Source organism: Etheostoma spectabile, chromosome 16 (assembly GCF_008692095.1).
Source record: "Etheostoma spectabile isolate EspeVRDwgs_2016 chromosome 16, UIUC_Espe_1.0, whole genome shotgun sequence".
Classification (NCBI taxonomy): domain Eukaryota; kingdom Metazoa; phylum Chordata; class Actinopteri; order Perciformes; family Percidae; genus Etheostoma; species Etheostoma spectabile.
This window is the reverse complement of record NC_045748.1, coordinates 20,117,053-20,128,247: the sequence shown is the minus strand read 5'-3', so window position 1 is coordinate 20,128,247 and position 11,195 is coordinate 20,117,053. Positions and strand designations below refer to the sequence as shown.

At 42.3% G+C, this 11,195-nt stretch overlaps 1 protein-coding gene across 1 annotated transcript in view; it reads right to left on the bottom strand.

Moving 5' to 3' along the window:
- The window catches only part of sowahb (sosondowah ankyrin repeat domain family member B), a gene marked incomplete in the record, with an annotated part of 15,778 nt that continues 4,583 nt past the window's right edge, over nucleotides 1–11,195 (bottom strand). Inside the window, 3 exon segments of the mRNA XM_032540003.1 lie at nucleotides 1–2,829; nucleotides 4,214–4,401; nucleotides 6,018–6,411. Coding sequence (XP_032395894.1) covers nucleotides 2,376–2,829; nucleotides 4,214–4,401; nucleotides 6,018–6,411 — 1,036 coding nt within the window.

Below are 11,195 nucleotides of genomic sequence, written 5' to 3'. Positions count from 1 at the left end.
ATAGCTTGACATTTTAGTTAGATGAGGAGATTGACACGACTGTCTGTACAATGAATATAATACAATTAGCTTAGCACAAGCTAATTAATAAAGCAATCCTGGCTTTGTCCAACAGTTACAAAATCCACCTGCCAGTACATTCAAAGCTCTATTAACATATTATATCTCATTTGTTTAGCATGTACAAAAAACAGAGTGCTATCACATTGTAATACAAGGGTTACATGCGGATTATCATTTTTGAAACTTGTATGGGGGCTTGTTTACAGCCTAACTATCTCACTGCTCGTGTTTCTCGACCTGTCAGGCTTTAGTGATGTCACTGCCTTCCTAGATCTCAGCTGGTGTATGTTATTACTGACAGAAATGACAGACAAATACACCAAAATAAGACCCAAGTTGTAGTAAACCAGACTTACCTTCAAATCCCCCCACCAATTTAAAACACCTCGGATTCAGTGCCAGCAAAAGTGAAGCTTCACAAAGTAGTGCCTATCGCAGTGTAATATTATTTCAATGTACATGTTTTTGATGTTTTGTCCACTACCACCCTAAATTTAATTTCAGTGCAAGTTTATAGAAACAAACTGAGTGCATTTTGGAAACCGTAAAGTACACGTCAACAGAGATCAGATGTGGGTGACAAGTGTTAAAAAGTTGCAGTATCATCTCTGTTGCAGACTGTCTTTGAATTCTGAAAATGTCTTCTGTGAGACTAAAACGTCAACCTTCTGTTTTTTTGTCCTCTCATCCGACATCAGATAATCCCACTGAAAACCAACCCACTCTGCAAGTGCTTGCAAGTTACATCTTGCTTTAAGATATCACGCATCTTTGTGTCTTTGTCAAATAATCTTTTCTTTGGCATTAATATCCAATGAAACTGGATGCTCAGGGGCAGAAACTTGGGCTCCCTGTTGTTGCAGATATTTGGACCGAGTTCAAGGCTTTGGACTAAAGGAGGGAATCCCTTTTTAAATAAGGCTTTGGACAGTGTGTAGGCTCTGTTAATCCACAGCAAGAACAAGCAACGTATCCAAACTAAGGCTGACAAAGTACCAAGAACAAAAAGGTTCATATAACTGTCATAAAATCAGTGTCAACTGTGAGAAACTTGCTCTCTTTAAACTAATGACTGTTTCTCCTGAAATGTAATCCTGGGTTTAAAAATGTATTTGAGTTCTGAAATTAAAGTCAGATATCTGATTTGAAACTCAGAATTCTGAGATTATTCCAAATCAGAAATTAGTTAATTTATTCTAAGAAAATTCTGGGTAAAAGTGATTTTCTTTGTAGAACTCTGACTTTAAACTCACAACTCAGAAAAATAATTCTCCATCCTCTTCCGGTTGTGAATGACCTTGAAAATCTGGAGACTTGCAAATCCACAGAGAAGTAAATGTAGCTGTTAAGAGAAGCTGCAGTGGCAGACCTGCAGTGATCCTGTCCCAATTGTCATTTGGCAGCAAGATTGCAAAGTGGCTAATGATATGTTACGGTTTACGTAGTATATGCTGGTTCACTGTTGGTGTGCTGGTGCTGATCTACTGCTATACGTCACTAAGAAACAGCATGCCATTCACGTTCCACTATCACATACCACTATCCACTGACAAACTAAGTGCTGTGGTCAGAGCCTAGCATAAGCAAAAGGTGCTGTAGAAGCTCGGTGACACGGTGGCTACTGGAGGGGCTAGCTGGTGAGCTACTGTAGCTGGCGAGCTGACGGCGCAAATGGTAGTTCGCTCCAGTTCAGGACCTGAACATTTTGCTTGGCCAATAGTAGTGTGTGAATGCTATTGAAGGGCGTGGGTTCCATAATAACGCCTCCTTGAAGGCTGATGTTATGCTAATGGCTAAGTTAGAGGAGTTAGCCTTAGCTAAATATTAGCCATGTAAGGTCAGTATAGTGAGTTAGTTTTTTTTTAGTTTTTAGTTTGCGACAAAATTATGTCATTGTTAAGCTATATTTTATGTGTAGGGATATTACAGTTGATAACGACAAGGTTACAAATTATTTTTTAATGCCTGTGAGAAGTGGTACAGCACTAAGATGTGTTCACACCTAACCTGTTTAGTTTAGTTCAATCGAACCCTGGCCCATATGGTGGTGTGAAAACTGTCAAACTCATTAACTAAAAATACCAGACTCTTTAGAAGTGTTGTTTATATTAAGCCAAATCATTTGGTAACCGTGGTAACATGTCAGCACATGTATACAATCAATATATGCCTCTGAGGGGCATGGGCCATGCTGTGGATAGGCCTAAGTGGAAACCTTGTTTGTGTTCATGAAACCAGCTGTTGTTCAGTTGAGCGGTCGGTAAACCAAGAACTCTCTAAACGAAATCCGACTTAATCCATTAGTTGAGTTTTTAAACGGAGGAGTCAGATTGATGTCCGTGAAACGGCAGCAGTGATCTGTGTTTGAGGAATGCAGCAATCGATGTGGACCTTTTGACCCTTGTGGTGCCTGACATGGTCAGCGGCCTCTCTCCCGAGGAAGCAAAGGAGAGGTGATGCCGCCGACGGCGGGGGGTCTGCGAACGCTGTTCCTGGTTTTCTCTCACAACTCCTCCATCTCCTTCCCCAGCTGGTCGTAATGGAGCTCCCAGCAGCTGAAAGACATCCGGCTGCGCCGTGCTGCTCAGGTACTGCCAGGCCTTCTTTCCCGATGTGTCCCTCAGCTTCACATCTGCGTTGAACTTGTTAACCAGCAACCGCATTATGTTCTGGTTGTCATGGATGGCAGCAATATGGAGAGGCGTGTGGCCACATGTTGACTTGGCATTAATGTTGAAGGTCAAACCAGCTTTCTCAACTCCATACCTGAAACACCAGCCAGATAGAGCAGATCAGTGCCTGTTTGCCTAAAGTAGTTTTAAGTACCTTTTACGTCCCTCACACAGTAATTTCATAAATATTCTTCAAATGCATTTTGACATTTTGATTGTGTCAGTTTTATCACTGCACAATTAAAACATTTAGCAATCCAATGAGAAAACAAGGAACTTTTGACAACAATTCCTCTCAGTTAAAGTCAGTTCTTTTTTTAGCTACATGTTGTCTGTTAAAGAGTATAGTAACTTGTCAGCCTCAGTTCTACTTTGAGTTAATGCTGATGCCACATGCTAAACGTTCCATGATAGTGTTGACATCCAAACTGTAAGCACAGCTGAGCCTGCACGCAGCTGAAGCTTTCAGCAATAACCAACTGAACGCAGTTTGACACAAAAAGTTTCGCCATTTTCATTTTGTATGGGACAAATTGAAACATCAGAAAGTCGCGTGGATGCGCCTCAGTTTGTACTGCCCCTAATTCACGTCCATTTTTGTCTTTGTATTAAATTTTTATGCAATTCTACAACCTCTAACATTCTACAGTTTCATTTTTTTTTAGAAGCGTACCAGTAGTTATGCGAAACATTGTTTGTCCTCAATGTGGCATTAACATCTACGTTCATTCTTTGAGCAGGAATGTGATCAGAAAAGTTCTTTACAATCCCCATTTGATTTAGAGATTTCTTGTGGAGAAAATCTTGGCCAAATGGTGACACTAAAGGAAATGAAAGTCAATCATGCTTTTAGGTGGTGCTTGCTTTTAGGTGGTGGTATCTGGTTTGGATTAATATCCAAACCAGATACCACAAAATTTTGACTAAGAGTAGGATATTTCACTCAAGACTTAATTGTTTAATGGACCAAGCAACAGACCTTATCAGTGCCCTGCTACCTTTATTATCTTTATTGTGACTATTATTACAACTGTTCATCACACCCCCAACCGGCCCAGTCAGACACTGGACACCGCATACCAAGAGCCTGGGTCTGTCCGAGGTTTCTCCCTAAAAGGAAGTTTTTCCTCACCACTGTCGCAATAAAATGCTTGCTCTTGGGGGAATTACTGGAATTGTTGGGTCTTTGCAAATTATAGAATGTGGTCTAGACCTACTTTATCTGTAAAGTGTCTCAAGATAACTCTTGTTATGATCTGATACTATGAATAAAACTGAATTGAATTATCCTCAGGCTGTGAGAGGGACTTCAAACTATGTCTTCAAGGCTGACATGTATGCAGAAAACATCTGAAACATATCACTGATCCATTTAAGCAGCTCAGCTATCACTAATCACAGCCCACAAAGTTCTGTAGTATTCCAGTTTGAGAATGCTACCTGAACCAAACCTTACTAGCTAACTGCTAGCTGCGTACCATAAGGTGTTGAGGACTCTGTGGTCACCGTGTTTTGCAATCCAGTGCAGCATAGTGAAGCCGGAGATGAAGTCTTGTCTGTTAAGAAGTGACGAGTCCTCCCTGAACAGGGTGTAGATGTCGGGCCAGGCACCCGACGCCCCCTTTACCAGCCAGTCGTGCTCCCTGGGTTCCAGAGGAACCATTGACTGATGACAGGGGAAAAAATGTAATCAATGTCCCTCCTGGGAATCAGTGTTATCATATTGTGTCCAGAGGTGGGTAGTAACGAGTTACATTTACTCCGTTACATTTACTTGAGTAAGTTTTTGAAAAAAAATGTACTTCTAGGAGTAGTTTTAAATCACTATACTTTTACTTGTACTTGAGTAGATTAGTGAAGAAGAACCTGTACTCTTACTCCGCTACATTAGGCTACAAGGAGCTCGTTACTTTTCTTTTTACCTCTTTGGTATTCTACGCGTCATTGTTTTTACCCCAGCGTACGTCTCATTTTAATGTTTTATTTTGACAGAGAGAGAGAGTCTTCCGCTTAAGGCTCTACCACGTGACTGTGTTCCACCAATCAAACGGCGTTGTGCAGTCACGTGACCATGCTTGATCTCAGCGGCGGGACCATAGACTGTATATATCTATGGGCGGGACGTGTAGGCTTACAGTCGTAGCAAAACAAAGAATCAACCGTCGCCAAGGCAACACAGACGAGGAGGACCCCCCCCCGGCCTCATAGTGAAAGCATGGTTACCTTTTAGGAAAAGTGGAAACAGCAGCTACATCATTCGGCGTCTTCTGTGTCGACCAAAACAAACGGACATGTGAGCGTTCAACAACTCAACATCTAACCTGAGGAGACGTAGCGGTAGTTTTAGTTTTGGCTGTGGATAGGTGGATCTTTGTCTTTTAGGTTACATACAATATGGTTTGCACATGCAGTTTCCATCCAAATTTAATGTGACAAGTTTCTCACTTAAGCTATTTTGTATTTAAAAATAATTTTAATTTATTTTATTGATTGGATGAACAATAGTTCGCCTAAAGATGATTATTTTGTATTTTTGTCTGTCTGATTGATGCTTGTGTTAAGAAATAAATCAGACGTTACTCAACAGTTACTCACTACTTGAGTAGTTTTTTCATCAAGTACTTTTTTACTCTTACTCAAGTAATTATTTGGATGACTACTTTTACTTTTACTTGAGTCATATTATTCTGAAGTAACAGTACTTTTACTTGAGTAAAATTTTTGGCTACTCTACCCACCTCTGTGTCCTTCATTTAATACATTTAGTATTTGTTTTGTTAGCAAGAAATTTCAAAAAGGTTAATACCAAAAAGTATTGGTCTTTTCTTGTTGCCAATCTCACTGTGCATCATAACTACAGCTGGATTTGCGTATTATATTTATCAAAATGAACCACATCTCTCTAATGCATCAGGGTTTGAATTTGTTTTCACACAAAAAAGAAATTATTATTTTAAAATCAGGAAATATATTATCAAAGAATGAGTAAACAAGGCTCCAGGTAACCTCTGATACGCTACACTTCATTTTGGTAATTACTCAAAAAAGGATTGAGATTCAATACCTAGCCTCTGTACACAAGTAACTATTTTGATTATGAGTTGGAATCTGATTTATGAAAACTTGTGGGAAAAAAAGCTTTCAACGTCAAACGTGAAAAATAAAAATAATATAATTACTACCATACCAAGAGTATATACAGCAGGTGTGAACATACCTGGTCGTATAAACATACCTGTTGTATACATTTAAAAGATACAGTTCACTGTCTATAAGTCTCACCTGTCTACTGGGCCCTTCATGACGAGCAGTGGAGGAGGTGGTGATGGGAGAGCTCCTCCTTCCTCCTCCTCTTCTCCCCTTCACCCCCTCATCCAGCTCAGCGAGGCTTTGGCAGCGAGGCGGTGTTGAACAGGATGACAGCGAGGAAGACGACACGTTGTAGCGTAGGCTAAGCGAGGAGGAGATTAGGTGGAGGCGGTTCAGCCGGGCCGCCTCACTTCCTCCTGCTGCTCTTGACTCCTCCTGGAGGAGCTGGTCGAGATCAGCTCCCAGACTGCGGCACATTCTGCTCCTCGAGTGGCTGCTGAGCCGCCTGGCGACGGGCGACTGCAACCCCAGCGGCGGCGAAGACGTGGAGCCCGCGCTCGACTCTGCCTCTTCTCGGTCGTAGATATCACCTGTGGGGTGGAGTTTGAGCACAAATAATTCCCAGGCTGTACTTAAAACATTTGGATTGATTCACTAATTTATTCAATTAATATCGTCAGTATTGTTGCCCCTCTACAGTCTCTCTACAATGTCAGTCATGAGAAAGATATCTTCAAATCTAGACATTGTTAAAGATTGACGCATATTGATACTTTTATGAGCGCAGAGATGTGACCTGTCAGATGTAATTTTCCACTAACAGCTGATGGACCAATAGCCCCTTCACTTAACTAAGTCCGACAACTTTATCTCTGATCCGTGGAGAGGCAATGCAATGGCACAATACAGGGTTTAGAGTTCTGGTTGTCGAGGAGACAGTCGGAGGAGTAATAGAACGGTGACAAACAAACTATGGGCTCCTGGTCATCGTGGAGATGGTCTGTAGAATTATGCCAAAGTTGTTTACTGTTGGCACGATGTGTCACAGATGCTAACTTTTTCCCTTGGGCTGGCTCCAACACTTCCTCGATTTTACACCCATCCCCATTCTCACCGGTTGAGACAGCAGAATTAAAATGGAAAATCTGCAGGTTTTTAATACTGTTTTCTGCTCTCTACAGCTACAACTCAAAAGGAAATGTCTCAAAGCTTGTCCATTTTAAGGTATCAATCTAAAATAGTTTTTTAGACTGACACATATCGCTAATTTCCTTGTGATCCCTTTTTTTTCATATTTAGAAATTATCAACAGATACAAACAATACACATTGGAACGCGTCCCTGAGGCAAAAAACACAGAGAGGAAAGCTGGGAGGGAGGGAGACAAAACAACCCAGGCATCAGAGGATGGGTACATGGTGGCCATAAAGGGATGGACGTGGTCAGAAACCATGCTCAGGTAGGCCGTGGCATTAAACGATGCCCAGTTGGCACTAAGGGGCTTAAAGTGTGCCAAGAAAACATCCCCCAAACCATTACACCACCAACACCAGCCTGCCATACCAGCCATACTGGATGTTTTTCCCTTTTCACACCATTCTTTGTAAACCCTAGAAATGGTTGTGCGTGAAAATCCCATTGACTGAGCAGATTGTGAAATACTCAGACCGGCCTGTCTGGCACCAACAACCATGCCATGCTCAAAATTGGTTAAATCACCTTTCTTTCCCCTTCTGACATTCAGTTTAGAGTTCAGGAGATTGTCTTGACCAGGACCACACCCCTAAATGCATTGAAGCAACTGCCATGTGATTGGTTGATTAGATAATTGCATTAATGAGAAATTGAACATGTGTTCCTAATAATACTTTAGGTGAGTGTACATGAACAGACACACACACAGACAGACACACAACAAGGGACCAAACACATGCGCGGTGCTGGCTGTCTCTGTGGACGCAGGCCAAAGGAGAGCAGCCCGCGCCACACAACGCCCAGCCACTTGATCGGAGGCAAAAGCTCTGCACTGGGAGTTTTTTAGAGTGTCCACATCAGATCGGATAGCGCAGAGGCTTGCAGTCAGGGATACTAGCTGAGCATGTATAGCAGTTAGCTTCTCGTGGCTCAATGAGCCATATTTCTTTCTCCGAGAGAAACATGGCTCAAAGCAGCTCTTCTGTCTCTTCAGCAAAGAATCTGCAATGGCGTCTTTGTGTTTTGTTCTTGCCTGTCCTGTTACTAGAAATGACTCTATCAAGCACAAAGTGGTAAAATATCAGAGTAGGAACGATAAAAAACAATTATTTTGCAAGGTTAGGACCGGAGCACCACCTTAAGCTCCGTCAAGCTGATCAGATAACTACCACACATATCACTCATAATAAATATACCAAAAGTTGGCTGTCTAGCCAGATTCATAATTGAGCAGTGTTTCCCGCAGATTAGAAAGCAATTTGTGAAGTCATTATGCAATCCTTTGCATAAAGCTCAGTGGTTGTGTCAGCAAAGTAGATTGAAAGAAATAGAAATCTTTTGCCAAATAATCACAAATTCAATACAGGAATTTCTTTTACCTTATAATTATTACTCAGGTAGGCTATCTTTGAAGTAAAAAAGAAATTCTACAAAAGGAGATAAAAAAAAGATCAATTCCGAAGAATAATAGGTCGGCTTTCCCAGGGCCAGGCCAGCTCAGCTGCGTCTTTCTTCTGTTGCGTCCCGTTGTCTCTCCTACCTACACCGGCCCCCGCACCCTGTCTCTTTCCCTCTGTCTACCTGCCTACGCACACGGGGAGGGGAGGGGCTGCTCTTCTGCTCCTCACAAAACAGATTCAGAGAGAGGGGACTGTTATGACGGCCACAGGAGAGAAATACCTTGAGTGCTTGCTGGACAATACTGCCAACTTTTTTACAGAAAATTGCTGTCTTTTCTACAGAAAGTCGCCAGATTTGTCACTAGTTGATTTTGTGAAGAAAAAAAGTTACGATGGGGATCTGAAAAGTCGCTAAATATATCAACTAAGTAGCGAAATTGGCAACACTGTTTTCCTGAAGACAGACGCTGTGTGGGCGGAGGGGAGGGTGTGTGTATGTGTGAGTTTAGAGTGACAGAGATACGGAGGACAGCAGGGAATGAATGAGTGTTTTAAATAGCGTTTAAAAAAAAGAAAAAACGCGATGCGTGGTGGCCGGTGCTGATTGTGTGGCGCACCACCAAAAATTAGCCTGTTGTCTTTAGTTATTCTTCATCCAATAGTTCCCGGTTCAAAAAAGAAGAGGTCTTTAAGAGATTCTGACATAAGGAAATTATAGAATATCACCAGACTTAAACGTACAATAGGTAACTTTCTGCTGCTAGGGGTCTCTCAACCAAAACAATGGATGGTAAACAAGGATTTTTAATGACGTTGGGAAGTTGCGTGGAATTATGTGAGTTGTAGTTTTTAAGTGTTAAACACCATTGGGGATTAGAATGCATCTGTTCACGGATGAGTTTACCTATTCAAGGCTATTCATTTTACATTTAGTAACGTTTATTCATGTCATTTTAATAAAATAGCTGCAAACATATTTAAGTTTTTCATGATTAATTTTTTTTTGGCAGCTGACCAGTTAGTGGTGAGCCAGCAAGCTAACATTAGCCAGCAGCTAAAACACATGTCAATGTCATCTTTCGGATGGTATCAACACCAGGCAGAGAGGGTTTGTTGTAACGCTAGCTGTCTACTCAATGAGGATGAGAGACGGGTGTGGGTTGGGATCGCCGGGGGAAAGTGGCTGGCTGCTGGCTGACTGGGGGCTAACGGTAACTAGCTAACTGTATGTCCTGGAGCTGTTGTCAGCTGTCATCCCTACTTGCACACTTCAAAACCCTTAGTTTTAAGTATATAGTGTAGATAACGCAAAAAGGCAGTGCAATCAAAGCACCCGGATGACCCTCTGAAAAAACGGTCAACAAGTTCAGTGTGGAACGATGGACCCTACTTGCATGGGCGCCATCTTGACTACAAAGCGGAAAAGGGAGGGACCAGGGATGTAGACTGGCAGCTGATTGGATGAACGTGTCACGTGGGTCTGGCCTAGGGCTGCACGATTATGGCCAAAATGATAATCGCGATTATTTTGATCAAAATTTTGATCGCGATTATTCTCACGATTATTTGTTGATTTTAACCAAAACTAATTTTATTGTCACATAGGCTATTTATAACTGCGAGAGGGAGTGTGATGGACGCTACTCACAGAGAGACTGATCATTATGAACAGATCCAGCACGGGTCGAACGGCGGATACACACGTCGTGTATTAAACGTCTGTATCTTCACTGCGCTGCATTTTTATAACTATGATATTCTGGCCATGGTCACATCTCTGGTCCTGGTCCAGGCTTCGGTACCAGCAGCTCCGTCTCCCACGCTGTGACTCTACCAACTGAAGTTAGCTGCATTCAAAAACTTCTTCTTTGTTCTTCCCGTAGCGGCCGCGATAACAGTTACCCGCGGAAACACTGGTACAAATACAGGTTTGCCCCCTCATACTAACAATATACAGCTGTGTTAATGAAAAATTAAAACTGTAGACATATAAAAATGTGGACCGGCGGCCGCTGTGTGGCGGGGCCCGAGAGTAAAGGAGAGAGAGTAGGACGAGAGAGCGTAGAAAGATCCAACACAAGCACGGCTTTACAGACGAAATGGGTCATGTAACGCAAAATTAAACCATATCCATATAAACAGCATTGCAGCGTTGCGAGGACATTAGCCCGGTGCGTCCTAGAGGCTAACAGCTAACAGACGCTAACTGCACTGGTCACTGCTGTTGTCTGAAAAACAACAAATGGGACAAAGTGTTGCGTTTACTGGTAAACTGGTAAACCTTGAGACTGACGTATTACCGACTGCTATCTGTTGGATTTTCCTCACGCTACTCTGTCCTCTGTGACTGTCTACATCTAGAAACTTAGCTGCACGGGGTGCAGTGAACTACTCTGACTGGCTCATGAGGCACGGCTTTATGGAGCGGAGATTGGCTTTCAAAAAACCCGAGCGTTCTAGAATGATGCTTTATAAAAAATAATCGCTTGATCACGCAAATTTGATCGTGGGAAGTCCAAATCGTGATCGCGATTAAAATTCGATTAATTGTGCAGCCCTAGTCTGGCCTCTCCCGGATTTCAAAACAGAGCATAATCATAGACAGTTAAAGAAGTGGACCAACAGATCTCATTGTTCTGGACAGAGACCAGTGAAGGAAAATAGAAGCCCTTTTCCAGTGATGGGTGAGCGTTACTGCGCAGCCTCCAACTGAGCTTGATGGCGAAGATGTGACGTGAGCAACCTGTCTGAAAGTTGTAAGTCTTCTGGTAGCTGT